This window comes from Bathycoccus prasinos (assembly GCF_002220235.1).
Source record: "Bathycoccus prasinos genomic : Chromosome_3".
NCBI classification, from domain to species: Eukaryota; Viridiplantae; Chlorophyta; class Mamiellophyceae; order Mamiellales; family Bathycoccaceae; genus Bathycoccus; species Bathycoccus prasinos.
The window spans coordinates 631,874-649,547 of NC_024006.1; the positions used below are offsets into that span (position 1 = coordinate 631,874).

Sequence of the window (17,674 nt, forward strand, 5' to 3'; positions counted from 1 at the left end):
TCACGCATGGGAGGATACTTTACCACTCTGAAAGAGAAAACACTCAACGAGACGTTTCCGTTCGTGAAAGCAAAACTCCACTCCGGGAAAAAGAAAACGTTGGATTACCTTTCGTCTTTGTATTATTCGAAACGTGCGCCGATTGAGAAATACGGAGAGGAATGCGAAGACATCGAGAAAATTTGGGACGGGTTCGTGGACGCGTTCGTGGGGACGTTACACGCGCAAGGCGGCGCTGGGTGCGCGTCTCGCGCGCCGTGTTTTTCTGATGGTGATGACGGTAAAGGTGGCGGCACGAAAGAGATTGAAACGCGCAACCGAAGAACGGCGCGAGAGCGAGTGGTCACCATCGGCGACTTACACGGGGACTTGGAGCAAACGAAACGAGCGTTTCGAGCGTGCCATTTGACAGACTCGAAGGATAAATGGATCGGGGGTAAAACGACCGTGGTGCAAGTTGGGGATCAACTCGATCGAGGACCGGACGAAGTCGCCGTGATGTACTTTCTCGAGAGAGTGGCGGAAGAAGCGGAGAGGAGTGGTGGTGAATTAGTGAGGATATTAGGGAATCACGAAACGTTGAACATTGCGGGTCGGTTTAGGTACGCTCAGAGGGAAGGGTGCGCGGATTTTACGAGATGGCGCGATCGACAAAAGATTGGAATGGAGTTGAAGAAGATGTGCTTCGGGAGCGAGAAACAAATGGAGAGAAGATATCGGAAGAAGAAGCAAACGAATTGGTGCGCGTACGAAACCGGGGAGAAGAGGCACGAAAAACTTCCGAGTTGGATACGCGAAGACGACGTGCACTCGATCAATCGGTGGAAGGCGGTGTGCCCGGGAGGCGAGTTCACGAAGCGGTTTTTCGCCGGCAAAAATGTCGCCGAAAGAGTCGGATCGACGTTATTCGTCCACGCTGGCGTTTTAGAACATCACGCGTTGTATGGGTTGGAGAATATAAATAAAGATATTCGAGAATGGGCAAGCAACGCGGAAAATCCGAGAGGCGTGCCTCCTTCGCACGTGCAATCCGACCAAAGCATCGTTTGGGCGAGAGATTACGCGCACACGGAGGAAGAGAGATGCGACTGCGCCAAGTTGTCGAGGGCGTTGCATTTTTTACCGGGCGTGGAGAGAGTGGTCGTCGGGCACACGATTCAAAAAGGCGGCGGAGGTGCCACTGCAGCCTGCGATGGGAAAGTGTTACGCGTGGACGTCGGCATGAGTCGAGGGTGTGGCGGAAACACGAGCGAAGGCGTGGAGATTTTGAACGACGGGGAGAAAATTACCAGGATGGTGGACGGTCAAGGACGACAACCTATGACTGGCGTAGAAAGTCGATTCCAGCCTATTTCGTAGGAGGGGCTTTATTCGCGAATCAATGATGAGCAGGCGTATGCATATTCGTTATTTAGCTTAGTGGTTTAGAAGTTTATAGTTATATAGATGAAATTAATAATGTATACGTGTTTGCTATTACGGATTTAAACAAGCCGTACCGCACGTCGCGACGACTTCAAACTCGATCGCGTTATTGTCCGCCGCCGACGGCACGCACGTCGGCCACACCGTAACATCATTATTCACAAAGCTATTCGGGTTCGACGTCGTCGTCAATGCACAGGCTTTCGCGACCCACGGATACAACCCGCGCTGACTCGTCGGGTACGTCATCCTGGAACTATCGCCGTATCGAAAGTTGCCGATAAATTTTTGCGGTAAAGACCGGTACTTATATCTTCGCATTTGCACCGCGATGGATAACAACGCGCCAAACAAACCGGCGACGACCGCCCATAAGGTCAGGATGAAGCACACGTATTTCGCGATTTCCTTCGGCGGGGGGAGCGTGATCGCAGTTTTACCAATCTGTTTAGAGAATATTTTAGAGGAAATTTGTGAGAAAAAAATGAATTCTTCCCAAAAAGAGAGACTTAAAAGACGACGAAAAGACTCTCGAGGAGGGGAGCCGAATTTGTGCGGAAAGTCAAAATCCGACTTTACGCGCGGAAAGCGTTCACGATCCCTCGAAAAGAGCCCCTCCTGATGTACTCGCCGCATAATTTCATCAAATACGAATCATTAGGCGTTCACAACGACCCGCGGTGTCTTTTTACACTTCGCATGTGTACCCTCTTGTACCCATCATCATCGAGTGGGAAAGTCGCCGGCGTCGTTTGGTACAAAAATCATCAATTCGGTTAACAAAATGGTTTTTAGATAAAGACGCGAAATGCGCGCACATTGACGCGCTCGCGACGAACGCGCGATCGATTTAAAAACTCGAACGCGTACCTTGACCATTTTTATCTCCGTTTATTTTCTTTTTACGCGCGTTTGTGTATAAAACTTGACCTCTCGCTGTGTGTATGTGAATACGACGCAGAGATAAAAGTGAAGCTTTTCGGGGAGAACCTGAGAAGAAGAAAAGGAATAAAAGGTGCGAGAGCGCGCGTGCGGTCGTTCAAGAATACGCATCATCATCATTGGCTACTACAAAAGTTTAATTGCGTTCTATTCAACTCCGTTGCTAAACGACGAAACTCTCTTTATCGTCGTGTTTTTACTACCGAGTTTGTTTCTTCAAACTCGCCACGCTCGCCTTCCACAAGCGTTCGCTCGCCGCGGCGAGGACCTCGCCTTGGAAAGACTCCCCGTCGCCTCCTTCTTCTTCGACGACAAACTTCAACGGCTCGCCTTCCCAGTCGGTCATTTTACCCCCCGCGCCTAACACTATTGGCACTAACGCCATGTAATCGTACGGTTTTAAATCCGCTTCGCAGACGATGTCGCAAAAACCAGACGCTAATAAACCGTACGCGTAGCAATCGCACCCAAACATTGGGATTTTCACCTCCCGTTTCAACCGTTCGTATCGAACTTCGTTTTCGTCGTAAAACATGAGCGGCGTCGTCGAATACATCAGCGCTTCTTTCAACTCTTTCTGTTCGTCTCCGTGCACGGAAACTGGATCCCCGTTAAATGTCGTTTGCGTGCCCTTACACCCGATCCATCGTTCCTTCAAAACCGGTTGTTCCAACACGCCGAGGACGGGTTCGCCGTCGCGCAACAACGCGATCAAGGTCCCCCACAACGGTTTCCCCGTGATGAACGATTTCGTCCCGTCGATTGGATCAAACACCCATAAATACTCGTGTTTCTTATCGTCGCTTTTCTTCTCCAAACCTAACTCAATCCCGTGTTCCTCGCCGAATATCGCGTGCGACGGATATCGACGTTTCACCAACGTCCGCATCGCCGTCTCCGCGTTTTTATCCGCCACCGTCACCGGACTCGCATCGTTTTTCGTCTCCACGCCTAGAGAAGTTTTTCGCCAATATTTCAAGGTTTCTTCGTTCGCCGCTTCTGCGAGTTCAATTGCGAACGCGGTGAACTCCTTTTGTAACATCATCAGTTCTTTACTCTCATCGTCATCATCATCATCATCATCATCGGTTGTTTTCGCGCGCGTTCGACACCGCATCGTCGCCCGATGTTTTCCTCCTCCTCTTTCGATCACACGCCTCCCTCGTTGAGAACATCGCGTTGCATTTTGGGGCGTAAAAGGCAAAGATGCCATCCTCCTTCGACGGATTTTGGTCTCTCGTGGCTTCTTCTTCCCCTCGTAAAGCCGGTTTTAGTGCGCTCGAGTGCGCGCTCCAATGAAGACACGACGAGTCGTTTCCTCAGTAAAATCACACAAATCCCAACGACTCATCACATGGACACCAACCGCTTATCGAAAGAGCTGCGAGAAATTGCCTCGGACAAAGCCTCCGGAGTGTCGGTGGAACTCGTCGGGGACTCGTTGGCGCACATGCGCGGGACCATCACGGGTACGAATATCATCTCTCTCTCTCTTTGCTCTCTCTTTTAAGGTGTTTGACGTGCAAATCTTTCCCAAGACACAGCGGGAAAGTGGTCTCTTTGTACCACGCTTTGGTGTGTACGCATTCGTTCTCTCGTCTGACCAACTCCTGTTGTACACACCGTAACGTTTAAAAACAGGACCATCGGAAACGCCGTACCAAGGCGGAACGTTCCTCGTGGACATTCACATCACGAACTCGTACCCGTTCGAACCGCCAAAGATGAAATTCTTGACCAAAGTGTGGCACCCGAACGTCTCCTCGCAAAGCGGCGCGATATGCTTGGACGTGCTGAAAGATCAGTGGACGCCAGCGTTGACGATTAAGACGGCGTTGTTATCGGTGCAAGCGTTGTTAGCGGCGGCGGAGCCGGACGATCCGCAAGATGCGGTGGTGGCGAAGATGTACGTTTCCAATCGCGCGCAGTTTGACCTGCAAGCGAAGGAGTGGACGGAGAAGTACGCGAAGGAAGGGCAGAAGGTAGAAGCGGCGAAAGATCCGAAGGTTGTGAAGTTGATGGAGATGGGTTTCGGGGAACAGGACGCGGAGAGGGCGTTGGTGAAGTGTAATTTTAACCAAGAGGAGGCGTTGGAGTATTTGTTGGCGCAGTGAGTGGTGAGTGAATACGTAGCGAGGCGATAGTATTAGCGAGGCGCTTGGAGAGAGGGAGACGCGGAAAGCGCGTGTTTTTATCTTTTCCGGCTGTACTATTATACATTTTTAATTAAAAGTAGCGAATTCATAAGCATAATAATAAACACGCACGGACAGTGTTTATACTTCTTCTTCTTCTTCTTCTTCTTCTTTATTAATACGAACTCATGCCGTTGCGGACGAATTCGGGAACGGAATGGAACGGCGTGAGCGTCTTATTTTGTTCCATCATTTCAGCCACGTATTCAGCGTATTCGATTTTGTCTTTCAACTCCTCCGGTAACTCGTGCGTCGGCACACCGTTTTCATCGCATTCAACTTTCTCTTCCGTGCATGGCCACTTTGTTACGGTAGTTTGTATCAAGTCTTTCTTGATTTCCAACTTTTCTTCTTCGGTGAGAGTTTCGTTGGATTCCTTTTCCGCTTGAACAATCGCGAGCGCAGCCGCGTGGTTGAAAAAAGTGGGCTTGACCGTAACCGTTTCTACCCACAACGTCGTGAAAACGGTTTTGAATCTTCCTTCGGCGACGTCGTCACCGGAGAGGCAGTTGACTTCGATAGCGAGCTCGCACGAGTCACACGGACTCTCTAGTTGGAAATGAATGTCCACGTAATCCGAAACTCGAAAGGCGTCGGCTGCGATGAATTTGCTGTCCAAGGAAAGCGCGACATCGGGAATGCAGTTGTTCGCAATATTTTCGGGTAATCGCGCGGTAAAACACGCGCCAACTGGGTGTGGCGGTCTTCTGTGCGCGACATTTTGTCCGTCACGTCTGTCATCGCCTTGGTGTCTTCGTGAAAGTATTTCTGAGTCGACTGGCAAAAACCGCTCGTGGTGCGGACGAAACAGTCCTTTTCTCTCCGAGCACGGCATGAAGTCCAGAACATCTTGTTTTGGTTTCGATATCTCTGCGTCGTGTGCGCGAGAACTCGTCGTTCTCGGCGCAACTTGCGCGTTCACACGTGATGATGCAAAGAAGGTTGCAAGCGCGAACAGAAAACACCGCATCATCCTTCTCTTTTTAAAAAATCACGAGATTATTCGACTGACCTTTTTCTCGTTTCGCTTCTCGTTTCGACAAACTTTTTTAAAACTCAATGGAATTTGCATCTATTCCGGTTGCTTTAGCGACCGATTGGCGAGCACGACGGAGTCGACGTGCTTTTTCGTCGTCTCCGTGACCACCAGCACCACCACCACTGGCACTCTCTTCTGCATCTACAACGATACGTTTTTTCCAATCAAACGTAGACGTGTTTTTCCTCGCCGGTTTCGCGGATTTCGGCACTTTCGGTTTCAAAATGTTGGAATTTCCGGACTGGCCCAAGGCATCTGCGATGGCATCGACGAACGGAGAGCGAGTGCGGACTTCTGGCTTGCTCCCGAATCGTCTGCGAGTGCTCGCGTGGCACAGGTACAGCTTCTTTTTCGCTCGCGTGACGCCGACGTAAAACAAGCGGACTTCCTCGTCGCGTTCTTCGGCGCTTTCATTCGCTCGAGCGCTTGGCGTTAATCCGTCTTCACATCCGGCGATAAATACGACATCAAATTCAGCACCTTTCGAGGCGTGCAGAGTCATTAATTTAACGGCATCTGCGCGTTCTTTTCTCGATTCGTCTTCCTCGTCGTCGAACATTTCGTTACCGTGCGTCGCTTCGGAGGAGGAGAGTAAAGAGACGCCTTCCAAGAACGCCGCTAAAGTCGTCTTGGGACTTTTACTCGTAGTATTTGTACCACCACCACCTTCGATATCGTTTTCAGCCAGGTTTTCTTCCGCGTCCGTGGCGAGCTGAATGAGTTCGGCGACGTGACCCCATCGTTCGTTCGCGTCGTCTTTATCCTTCACGTGGTTTTCGTAATCCGTCATCGCGACGACTTTCTTGAGTACCTCGCCGGGATTGCTCACCGTATCCGCCGTCTTCCGAATTTCTATGAGTGTTTTCGCGAATGCGAGGACAGAGTTGCGCGCGCGCGCAGTTATTCCCATATCTTTTGCAGACGGTAGAATCTCATGGTCTGGGTCGTCGCTGTCGCTATTCTTTGCCCACGCGCGATCAAACAACGCCGCGCCGAGCGACGGCGCTTCGCATCGACTCACCCATTCCTCGAGTTTCTCTACCGTTTTTTCCCCGATGCCTCGAGTTGGCGTGTTGATAACTCGTCGCAAACTCACCCCATCGCTGGAATTTGATGCAACTCGCAAGTATGCGATCAAATCTTTAATCTCTTTACGTCCGTAAAAACTTTGGTCGCCGACGACGACGTGCGGCACGCCCGCTCGTACAAACGCTTCCTCCAACGCGCGAGCTTGCGTGTTCGTGCGATACAAAACCGCAATATCTTTCTTCCTTAATCCTTCTAAGCTATCGTCTCTATTACCATTACTACTGCCTCCTGTGCTACTACTATTCGTCTTCTTTTCCGCGTCTTTTAACATCTGTTTCACTTGAGTGGCAATAAACGCGCCTTCCTCTCTTTCGTCGCCGGCTTCCACCACCGCCACGTCTTGTCCGCCTTCCTTAATCGCATCCCAAGACATCAACGCACTCGGTATTTCCGATTGTTGAATGACTGCTCTCGCGGCAGACACGATTGTTGCCGTAGACCTATAATTTGTCGTCAAACGAAACGTTTGCGCGTTTCTAAAATCGTCGTCAAATCTCGAACGGATGTTCGCCACCTCGGCGCCTCGCCACCCGTAAATGGCTTGGTCGGCGTCGCCGACGACGAAGAGTGTCTCTGCTTTCTCACCTAAATGTCGAATCATCTCGTATTGTGCCAAAGACGTGTCCTGAAACTCATCCACGAGCACGTGCGACCACCGGTTTTGTAAGTATCGTTTCGCGTCTCGTCTATTTTCGAACAAATAAACAACCGCCGAGAGCAAATCGTCGAAATCGAACGAGTTCGCCTCTCTCAACTTTTGTTCGTATTCCGACCAGACGATATCAAACTGTTCGCGAAGTAACGCGATACCCGCGGAGGAGGACGATAACGAAGACGAAGACGACGACGACGACGACGACGACGATTTTCTTCTTCTATCGTCGTCATCGACATCACTATTACTACTCCCTCCTCTCGCTTTCATTCTCAACGCGGAATCCATCGCCGTTCTCGCGTTTACGTTTACGCTCGTTTTCATCGAACTCTTCGCGCTGCTAATAAAATTCTTCATCGGCAACGGCGCGGCTGACTTTTTCGTTTGCCCTAACTTTTCCACTAAAATATCTCTCACCACCGCTTTGCTATCGTCGCTGTCGTAAATCGTAAAATCGGCGGTTCTCTCTAACGCTTCGTGTACCTTTTCCACGTGTTTCCTCAAAATCCTCGCCGCGACGGCGTGAAACGTCCCCGCGGTAATCGCTCGACTCACATCCGCGCCCATCGTTCTCTCCAAACGATTCCTCAACTCCTTCGCCGCTTTGTTCGTAAACGTGATGCACAAAATATTCTCCGGCGAGACGTTCTCGTCTTCGATTAAATGTTGCACTCGAGAGACTAAAACGTGCGTCTTTCCGCTCCCAGGACCGGCCAGAACTCTCACGAAGGAGGGATTCGGCGATAAAACCGCGTTCGCTTGTTGCGTCGAAAGATTTGAAGCGCATCGGTAATTTAAAAGCGTCTGTGGGTCTGGGATCGCCTCCGAGGCGGTTTGCGCCCACCCGTTATTCATCGCCTTCGAGCTTGAAGACGACGAAGAGGACGAACAACATCGCGTCGTCGATGCCAAAATCCGACCTCTCGTCTGAATCGTCGTCGTCGCATTCTGAATGCTCGAAGAAACCTTTTTCCTCGACGACGACAAAGACGAAGAACAGACCCCGTTGAGTGGGCGAAGGACGCGCCACCCGCGACGACAACACCGAGAAAAAAGAACGCCACCACCGCGCATCATCATCTTTTGTCGGCGTCTCGTTCTTTGTGAAGATTTCTCATCTCGCTCGTTGGAATTTTGTGCTTCACTAAAATTTAGGGTGTTAAACCCTATCCACGAGGCGTCTCTTTCCTCTCTTTCTTTCGATCCTTTTTTCCCCCAAATCGTCCTCCCCCCTTTGGCATCGCGTCGTTGCTTTTGTCTGCGTCTTTGTGGCATTGCGCGAGCGCGAGAGACGACTAAAACTGCGACGATGAGATCTTCGTTTTCGCTTTTGACGCTTTTTTTATTCGCGACGACGACCTTTTTTACGACAACCTTTTGTGTATTACTCGTGAATGTCGCTGCTCCGATTGGTTTTTCCAACGCGGCTACGATTCGCGACGAAAATGCGGACGACACGAACGAGAATAAAGGGCAGCGAAAAAGAGGCATCAACGTCAACGAGGATCCAAACGTGTACCAATACAAAAGAGGCACGGAAGAACACGTGGAAGTGCTCACGAACGAGAACTTTAAAAAGTTTACCACGAGCGGAGAACACGTGTTGGTGACGTTTTATGCCCCTTGGGATGGACACTCGAAATCGTTCTTGAAGCAATTTCACGAACTCGGGACGTCGCATACGATTTCCAGCGATTCGAGGTTAAAGTTTGGAAAAGTGGACGCGACGGTGGAGAAAGAATTGGCGAAGGAGTATGAAGTGGAGACGTACCCTCAGATTATTTTGTTCCGTCACGGGCAGCCGAAGGAGTACAAAGGGTCGTTGGCGGCCAACGGCGAGGGGTTGCGGAAGTGGTTGAGGAGAAATACGCACCATAAACCGGCGGCGTGGTTGGAAGGGGTGGACGATGTCCACGTGTTCACGTTGGGAAGACCGGTGTGCATCGTTGGTTTCTTCGACGATACCGGGCATTTGGATAATTTCCACGCAGCGGCGTATGATTTTCATTTAGATTTCGGGGAGACGAGTTCGAAAATCGCCACGGAGAAGTACAAGACGCAACGACCGGGGATCATCATGTTCAGAAATTTCGCCGAGCCGGCGCATTTTCAAGGGAATGTGAACAGTTTAGAGGAGATTAAACAGTTCATCGCGACAAATATGGTCCCTAAAGTGGTAGATTACGCGAAAAAAGACCAAATGGAGAGGGTGTTTGAAGGGCCGATTGCCGCGAACGTGTTTTTGTTTAGACAACAAAACGACGAGGAAGCGGACAAGTTGGAGGCGGAGTTTGCAAAAGCGGCGGACCAATTGTACGGGAGGGTACATTTCATTTCCGCCGGCTTCGACGAGCAGACTTTGTATTCGTTTTTTGCCATCAGAGCGAGAGATACGCCGACGGTAAGGTTGTACGCGCACGATTTGAAGTACGCGTATAAAGGGTCGTTGAAGCCCGACGAAGGGAAGAAAGAGGTCATGAAAACTATAAAAGATCACGACGGCAACGATATTCCGAACCCAAAATACGACGAAGAGATGGCCTCACAAACCTCTAAAGTGTTTGAGGATTTAATCAAGTTCGTAGACGCGTACGAGAAAGGAAAGTTGGTGCCGATTTTGAAATCCGAGAAACCTCCGAAGAGCGCGCCGAGCGCGAACGAAGCCACCGTGGTGGTTGGACGAACCTTTGATGAAATCGTCACGCAATCGAATAAACACGTCATGTTGTTCTTTTACGCGCCGTGGTGTCAAACGAGTAAAGCGTTGATGCCGTTGTGGGATAAACTCGCGGAAATGTACAGAGAGTACGACGAGGTGACCATCGCGAAGATGGACGCGACGAAGAACGAGGCGAAAGGTATCCACGTCAAATCCTACCCGACCATTTATTTCTACAAGAGCGGAGATAAGCCGAGACACGAAGAGTTCGACGAGAAGAAGAAGGATTTAGCGTCGTTCATTCGTTTCATCGGGGAGAGAACAAAGTTGGACCCGACCAGGCCGCCCATTCACGATGAGTTTTAATCTTATTTACACGACCTTTGACTCAACATACTTCACTTTTAATCAGAAATGCTTTCACGCTCTTTCCCTACGGCCTTGAACGCCCGTTGTTCGCTCCTCTCTGGACGTCAACGGTATTCGAGGACCTCCACATCCGGACGAGAAAAACGAAATCGACGATGCCAAGTGAGTGCTCTTACAATCGAGTCTCTCCCTACCGTGGAGGAGGTTTTCAATTTCGAGAACGCCGCTGTTTTTCCGTTCTGGATATCTATGATTGGATTCCCCAAATCGACGTTCACGAAAACCGTCATGCTCTCCCCGGCGACGAGCATCGCGTGCGGTTTGATTTACGGATACTTAGCGTACCAATCCTTCTTAGAACCGGAGATTTTAGAGGCTTTCAGCTCTGGCGCCAAGCAAAGTTTATCGTCGTTAACGAAAGGGTTCTCGTACGAAACAACAGTTGCAGTAGGTTGGGCACACTTCATAGCCATGGATTTACTCGCCGGTCGGTACATCTACTTCGACGGTCTTAAAAACGATTTCATCACGAGACACAGTTTAGTGTTGACGTTGTTTTTCGGACCTCTGGGTGTGGTTTCGCACGTCCTGACGCGAGGAATCGTCGGATTGACGAGAAGCGGGAAAGTGGAAGATATCTTAGAGAGCGGATTGAAGAGCGAGTGAGAAACATTCTTCTTAATGCTGCTGCTGTGAGTGCACGTAAACCGTGTTGTCCGTGTGTATATTAATGCTGTGTCTATCTAAATACTACTAATAAATAATCAAGACCCTCCAAACGCGGCGTAATACTGTATCACGCCAACCGCGGCGCCTAAAACGCCTCCGACGACGATTAATTTAATTTCATCCTGCTCAAACACCGGGTGCAAAACTCTCTCAAACTCTGCCGATCGTAAAGCGCCCATCCTCTCGCTCACGGTGACTTCAATCTCCAACGCTTCGTCTTGGTACTCGAAACTGTGAGGGATGATGTGCTCGATATCCCTGACGAGTAAATCGCTCATTTTATCCGTGATGTTCTCGTACGCGCGTTTACCTAAAAACTCGTTCGTCAAATATTTACCGGTGACGCCGGCTTGCGAATCGAAGAACTCCCTGGACGATTTTCGAATCAAACTCTCAAACTTGCCTCGAAACGTTCCGTGCATCATCTCGTCCCATAAATTCTGCGCGTTGCAAAAGTGCAAAAAGTTTAATCGAGAAAACTCCGCGGAAACTTCCACTTGTCGTTTTAAAAACACGCCGTGTAACGTGTAACACCCGCCGAAAAAATGTATCGGTTCGACCGGTTTAAAAATCACCGTCAACGCGACCCAGTTGGTTAAATACCCCGTCGCGAACCCAAACAACGGTAACATCCAAATCCCGTATTCCGGGTGATTCTGGTCGACGACGTAAAACACGCCCATCTGTATCAAACCGAACAAAAAACCAAAATACAACCCGCTCACCTCGATGAATCGAAACTCGCTCTCGCCAACGTCTTTAAACATTTGCACCACTTTATCCTTATTCCCTTCCGCTAATCGTATAACCATACTCTTCAAATCTAAAACCTCGTACACCTTGTCTTTTAACGCGTCAATCAACGTCTTTAAAAACAACGGCGAACGCTCCATCACAGTTTCCACGATTTCATTCTTCACGTACTCCGGCAGCGTCAACCACAAATCCGGCGCGTTTTCCGTCATCACCTCCTCGAACTGTTCTCTCACTTTCCTTCTCAACGGTTGCTTCAACACGTGCGCGAACTCCTGCGAATCCAATTTCGCGAACGTTTCCTTCACGTCGATTAACTTCTCCGTCATCAAATCCACTAAAATTTCCGCCATCTTCCCCGCCTTGGACGGTATGATGCCTTGCCACCCGCCTAACAAGCCGAACGGTTGCCCGGGAACTTGCGCAAACTTAAGACACCGCGGATAAAACTCCAACGGATAAAACGTCATCTTCAACGCTAAAACGTTCGTCGCGTATCCCACTAAACCGCACACGAACGGAATCATCACGTACATTCCAATGGACGTTTTATTTTCATCTTCTGTTTCTTCGGTTGTTTGTTGAAGCGCTCGTCTCGGTAAAGAAGAAGAAGAAGAAGACAAAGCGACGACCGAGGAGGAGGAGACGACGACGCAGACGCCGACGACGACGGCGAGCAACCACGCCGCCGTTCGGAGGAGAAAAACACTTCTCACTCTTTTCATTCTTCGCTCTCGCTCTTCTTCTCGATGAAGCCGTCGTTTTCGTTGCGTCTCCATTTGAGTCCCTTTTTCCCCGTCAGTCAATGGAGAAAAAATGCGTTACTCTTCTCTTCTCTTCAAAAACAAGCGTTGTAAAGAGAGACTGAGAGAGAAAGAAACGTATATTTATACCAACGAGAAGACGAAGAAGAAGAAGAGCTCTCTCTCTCTCTTTATTTGATGATGATGATGATGATGATGATGATGATGATGCGGAAGAGGAGGAGAAAGAAAAGAAAGAGAGAAATGACGCGAGCGAATGAAAGAAAATCTCAGAAAAGTCTCTCGAGTTTTGAAAAAAACTCTTCCGTCTGGAGTTTCAATCAGACAAAAGCACTTCTGTGACAAAGAGTGGGAAAAGGGCGAAAAAAAAAAAAGAACAAAAAACCGGTCGACAAAAACTGACCTCTGTTATTCTCAAACGCTTCAAAAAACGCTTTGCCTGCGACGTACACGCGTTCACTTCAAAACGAGAAGCGCAAATTAGTATTCGTTGGCCCACCACCAAAGGACGACGACGACGGAGGTTTGTTGTAAAAAGAAGCGTCGAAGTCAACGTCGACACTTTTTCCTCCGCTGCGGTTGCTCCGTCGTTGAAATCATCTTAAATAAATATCTGTTTACGGAAAACCGTTAGTTTTTCCCAACAATCATAACAACAACGAGGAGAAAAGATGATGGTTTCATCATCACACTCTCTCAGAAGAGTACCATCACTGGTGTTCTTACTCTTCTGCTTTCTTCTGATGGTATCATTGTTTGACGAAACTTTCGCCGCGATGCGTATAAATGAGATCGCGGATAAAGGGAGCGACAACACCTGCGAAGGGGAAGATTGGATTGAATTGTTTAACGATTCGACCGACGACGTGGATCTCGAAGGATACATTCTGCACGACGACGACTATCCGAAGGAAGTGGGAACGGAATTGACGTTCGGTGCGGGAACGTCTCTATCTGGAGGCGCGTATTTAGTTCTGTGCTGCAACGATAACGATGGCATTAACAACCCCAAGTTTAAGGTTGGCAAAAGCGACACGGTGACGTTATTGGACTCGAGTAAGAACGTGGTTTCTACTTCGGGAAAATTACCGGGTTTGGGCGAGGAAAATGTAACGTACGCGTTCAGTGCTCTAGGCGAGTACGTGCAAACTTGGACACCAACTCCGGGGGAGTTGAACGTGATCACGTCGAAACCGTTAAAGGATTTACGAGCGCAAAATGACGAGGGATCTTCTTTTTTTAGCATGGATGAAAAAGGTTTACCTGTATCTGGCTTTGATGCGGTCGTCGATCTGTATGCAGAGGTTGACGCGGGTGATTGGGCAATCCTGAGATTGAATCCATATGCCGAAACGTACATTGATGTGCAAACATTCAAAGTGAAGAGCTCAACAATTGGCGAACACATTCTTCCGAGTCCAGGAAGAATGAGAACTCGAGGCCAGAGCACACTTTTTTATCCAGTATGCATGGGAAGCGAAGCAGTACCGTTTAAATTAGATTTTGCGTCCGTGAATTCGAGTCAAACTCTATATGGTGTGGAGAGTGCATATCTTCGGACGCATCTGAGTGATGAATCAAAAATGAAAGAGTGGGTGGTTCATCGAATGCTAGCCAACTTTGGTCTACCTCACGTGCGCACGCGTCACGTACGTTTTCATGTAAACGACGATCTTCTTGGGTTTTACACTTTCATGGAAGCCGTTGATCAAGAATATGTGAGCGCGAGGTCATTCGGATTTAACTCATTTGATCAACACAATAATGCTCTTTACAAAGTAAAGTCATTGTCTCTCGGTTGTGGAAACGAAGAAGAATATCAAAAAGAGAGAGTTGAAGGATTTCCGGAAAAATGTACATCACCTGACGGGATGGGTGGATTCGATTGTTGTGCTTCTTATGCGTGGGGTGAGCCTAAAACATGCGCTCCTGGGTACATCGTTAAGGAACAACCTTCGCGAAGTGATTGGGGTATTGAGAATTGCTGGTATACATGTTTGAGCAATTCCGAGGACGAAGTAACATCAGGAGGGCCGTACCAATTCGAGAGAGGAGAACATCGTGAAAAAATAACCCCGAGATATCAAGAAGACTGGTGTTGGGCGGAATTTTTTGGTAGAATTGGCAAGGAAAGATTGAGTGTCGTGCAAGCATTCTATGAGACGGGATACGACACTGCGGATGATTGCGGAAAATTTTTATTATCTCAAGGTCTCGTTGATCGTGATCTGGGAACAAACGAATGGGATTCTGCGATGGAGAAATTCATCAATTCGCACCTCTCCGTTAAGGGCGCGTGCCAGAACAAACAGTGCTCTAATAAAAGGCAAATCTCTGATCTTATTGACGTCGATAATTGGTTGAAAAATTTTGCTGTTTATGCCACTATCATTGAACAAGACTCACCCATGGGTAACGGGAACAATTACTTTTTAGCGGCGCACGCGGGAGATGGTGGGACTGATACTCCAAAATGGAAAATGATACCTTACGATCACAACAACGATGTGTATGCAGCATCAACATTGTGTGATGCGCAGTGTGGGAATAAAGACTTAACAGAATGGTCAGTGATTCGTCCTACGTGTAAGCACTTAAGTGAAAATCCATTAGTCGGGCCTTTGCTTCTCGATGAAAGTTTACACGAAAGATACTTGGTGTTCGTAAAGCAGTTTGTAGAGGAAACTTTCTCAAATTCAACTTTCTTAGAACACATGAAATTGCATTCCAAAGAAATTGAGGCCACTGCAAACGAGTCACCGGACAGTGTAATATATGGCAATATCGATAACAGTAACATTTGGGATTGGATATCTACTCGAGGAGAAAAAGTATCGTTGCAGCTCGCTCGGTGGTATGAAAAGAGTGACAATTCAGCATTTCCAATCGACTCGTCCGTACCGTGCGTCACATCGGATGAAGAATTCTGCTCTTCTTCTTTATGCACAAGTCCAAACGGATTGGGTGGATACGATTGTTGGGCGGGAACATTTTTTGAACCGTGCACGTGCAGCGCAGGAGTAGCAAAGGAAACAGGTGAAAGCACGGAATATTTAGGTCAGACCTATTATTCGTACACGTGCTGCACCGACGGATCTGGAACTGGCCAGCAATGTGGATTGTTCTCGTCTGGAATTAAATCCAATGGTCTTCTTGGTATACTTTTTGCAGGAGTGGTCGCCTTCGCGCTCGTCTGAGTAGCGAGCGCATCAGTCCTGATAGAAGTCAGCGGTGGAAGTAAAAATTATTTATTAATATAATGAGAGAAAAAGTAAGGATCCAATGGTCTTCTTCTTGGTATACTTTTTGCAGGAGTGATCGCCTTCGTGCTTGTCTGAGTAGTGAGCGCATCATCAGTCCTGATCGAAGTCATTAGCAATTTAGAAGTCAAAATATTTATTCACACTTACTTTACTGTAAATACGAAGAGAAAAATTGAGGCAAAAAGGCTGCACTTTTTTTTTATCAAACACCCCGCCTAAAAGACTACGAAATGATTTCAACGACTTTGATGCATTGTTGTCGTTCGTGTCGTCGAAATTCGACCTCCTTTGATGGTGGCACCAGCAAAAACACCACCACCAGCGTAGATGCGCTTCTGTCGAGGAGAACGATTCGACGACGGCGAAGAGGACGACAACACGAAGGCAACAACAGAGAGACTTTTTGTACGACGAACAACGATGACGATTTGACGATGATGACAGAAGAAGAAGAAAAAGAGACGACGAGAAGACGAAGAAGAGGAAGACGCGAGGTGACCACCAAAACCGCGCTGATGATGATGACGACGAGTTTCTTTTTATCCTTAGACCAACCGTGCACTTCAGCCAAGGCTGAAGTAGAATTAGAATTCGCGTCGACGCAGTTGAGCGAGAAAGAGAAGCAGATAACCGAATCGTTCGCGCGAGCGTCGAAAGCGTGCGTGAACATCGTGGACGTGACGTTGTTGTCGCAATCTGGAATACAGAAATCGCAAGCCGGGGCGATAGTTCCCGAAGGGAACGGGTCCGGGATTGTCTGGGATAGCGAGAACGGGTACGTCGTGACGAATTATCACGTCGTGTCGAGCGCGATATCGACGATACCAAAAGGGAGGGAAATTGGCGAGGTGGCGAAAGTGACCGTGGAGTTACCGAATGGACAATCGAAAGTGTATCCAGGCGAATTGGTTGGATACGCGAAATCGAAAGATATCGCGGTTTTGAAAATCAATTGCGAACGAGGCGTATTAACGCCCATACAGTTTGGCGCGAGCGCGGAGCAAATTAAAGTTGGGCAAATCGCGTTAGCCATCGGGAACCCGTTCGGTTTCGATCACACGTTAACGACCGGGATTATTTCCGGTAAAAATCGTTCGGTAGAAACCTTCCCTGGTTCGTTCGTTTCCGGCGCGCTACAAACGGACGCGGCGATTAATCCCGGGAACAGCGGCGGACCGCTCGTCTCCGCGGACGGCAAATTGATTGGAGTCAACGCGGCCATTTTCACCAACACCGGGCAAAACGTTGGCGTTGGTTTCGCCATCCCGGTCGACGTCGCGAAACGCGTCGCGGACCAGCTCATCCAAAATTCCAAAAAAGGTAACGGCAACAGCAACGACGGTTCCGCCGTTCTCGATTTTCCCTCCTTAAACATCGTTTTCGCCGACGAAGCGGTGAAAAAAGCATTGAACAAAAACGACGCGTCCGGCGTCCTCATTCAAGGTTTCCTCGCCTCCTCGAGCAATAAAGAACAAACCAACGCGGAAAAAGCAGGTTTACTCTCAACCCGTCGAGGTCTCTCGGGGATCACCCCGGGCGATTTCATCGTCAAATTCAACGACAAACCGGTTTCCACCGAAGCCGAACTCGTCGCTTTAGTCGAGAAAGAAAACGTCGGCGATATGGCACGGGTGACAGTTTTACGAAACAACGACGAAGAGAAAGTCATAAATGTGCTTCTCGAGAAAGCCAGAGTTTAATACGTACTCCTTTTATTATTAGAGACTAATACTATATTATTAACGCTTTGTAGTAGTTGTCACTTTTAGTCTTTTTGTGAACAAAAAATATC

General features: G+C 48.7%; 11 protein-coding genes across 11 annotated transcripts; 6 read left to right on the forward strand and 5 right to left on the reverse strand.

Moving 5' to 3' along the window:
• Positions 1–6: 6 nt before the first annotated feature.
• On the forward strand, positions 7–1,359 carry Bathy03g03300 (predicted protein; the record flags this gene model as incomplete). Its single annotated transcript, XM_007513928.1, has 1 exon — positions 7–1,359. One exon carries the CDS (start codon positions 7–9, stop codon positions 1,357–1,359), a length of 1,353 nt encoding a protein of 450 aa, XP_007513990.1.
• A 117-nt stretch (positions 1,360–1,476) lies between these two features.
• Positions 1,477–2,061, reverse strand: Bathy03g03310 (unnamed protein product; the record flags this gene model as incomplete). Its single annotated transcript, XM_007514124.1, has 1 exon — positions 1,477–2,061. The coding sequence occupies one exon, from the start codon at positions 2,059–2,061 to the stop codon at positions 1,477–1,479; it is 585 nt and encodes a 194-aa protein (XP_007514186.1).
• Positions 2,062–2,566: 505 nt separating this feature from the next.
• On the reverse strand, positions 2,567–3,484 carry Bathy03g03320 (histidinol-phosphate phosphatase; the record flags this gene model as incomplete). The annotated part of the gene is made up of 1 exon (XM_007514384.1): positions 2,567–3,484. The coding sequence occupies one exon, from the start codon at positions 3,482–3,484 to the stop codon at positions 2,567–2,569; it is 918 nt and encodes a 305-aa protein (XP_007514446.1).
• Positions 3,485–3,721: 237 nt separating this feature from the next.
• On the forward strand, positions 3,722–4,481 carry Bathy03g03330 (predicted protein; the record flags this gene model as incomplete). Its single annotated transcript, XM_007514385.1, has 2 exons — positions 3,722–3,836; positions 4,009–4,481. The coding sequence occupies 2 exons, from the start codon at positions 3,722–3,724 to the stop codon at positions 4,479–4,481; spliced, it is 588 nt and encodes a 195-aa protein (XP_007514447.1).
• Positions 4,482–4,677: 196 nt separating this feature from the next.
• On the reverse strand, positions 4,678–5,532 carry Bathy03g03340 (unknown protein; the record flags this gene model as incomplete). Its single annotated transcript, XM_007514299.1, has 1 exon — positions 4,678–5,532. The coding sequence occupies one exon, from the start codon at positions 5,530–5,532 to the stop codon at positions 4,678–4,680; it is 855 nt and encodes a 284-aa protein (XP_007514361.1).
• Positions 5,533–5,611: 79 nt separating this feature from the next.
• On the reverse strand, positions 5,612–8,200 carry Bathy03g03350 (ATP-dependent DNA helicase PcrA; the record flags this gene model as incomplete). Its single annotated transcript, XM_007513971.1, has 1 exon — positions 5,612–8,200. The coding sequence occupies one exon, from the start codon at positions 8,198–8,200 to the stop codon at positions 5,612–5,614; it is 2,589 nt and encodes an 862-aa protein (XP_007514033.1).
• A 454-nt stretch (positions 8,201–8,654) lies between these two features.
• On the forward strand, positions 8,655–10,370 carry Bathy03g03360 (unnamed protein product; the record flags this gene model as incomplete). The annotated part of the gene is made up of 1 exon (XM_007514270.1): positions 8,655–10,370. One exon carries the CDS (start codon positions 8,655–8,657, stop codon positions 10,368–10,370), a length of 1,716 nt encoding a protein of 571 aa, XP_007514332.1.
• A 252-nt stretch (positions 10,371–10,622) lies between these two features.
• Positions 10,623–11,039, forward strand: Bathy03g03370 (predicted protein; the record flags this gene model as incomplete). Its single annotated transcript, XM_007514157.1, has 1 exon — positions 10,623–11,039. The coding sequence occupies one exon, from the start codon at positions 10,623–10,625 to the stop codon at positions 11,037–11,039; it is 417 nt and encodes a 138-aa protein (XP_007514219.1).
• A 98-nt stretch (positions 11,040–11,137) lies between these two features.
• On the reverse strand, positions 11,138–12,634 carry Bathy03g03380 (conserved hypothetical protein; the record flags this gene model as incomplete). Its single annotated transcript, XM_007514400.1, has 1 exon — positions 11,138–12,634. The coding sequence occupies one exon, from the start codon at positions 12,632–12,634 to the stop codon at positions 11,138–11,140; it is 1,497 nt and encodes a 498-aa protein (XP_007514462.1).
• Positions 12,635–13,290: 656 nt separating this feature from the next.
• Positions 13,291–15,816, forward strand: Bathy03g03390 (predicted protein; the record flags this gene model as incomplete). The annotated part of the gene is made up of 1 exon (XM_007514000.1): positions 13,291–15,816. One exon carries the CDS (start codon positions 13,291–13,293, stop codon positions 15,814–15,816), a length of 2,526 nt encoding a protein of 841 aa, XP_007514062.1.
• Positions 15,817–16,112: 296 nt separating this feature from the next.
• Positions 16,113–17,582, forward strand: Bathy03g03400 (predicted protein; the record flags this gene model as incomplete). Its single annotated transcript, XM_007514237.1, has 1 exon — positions 16,113–17,582. The coding sequence occupies one exon, from the start codon at positions 16,113–16,115 to the stop codon at positions 17,580–17,582; it is 1,470 nt and encodes a 489-aa protein (XP_007514299.1).
• Between the last annotated feature and the right edge of the window lie 92 nt (positions 17,583–17,674).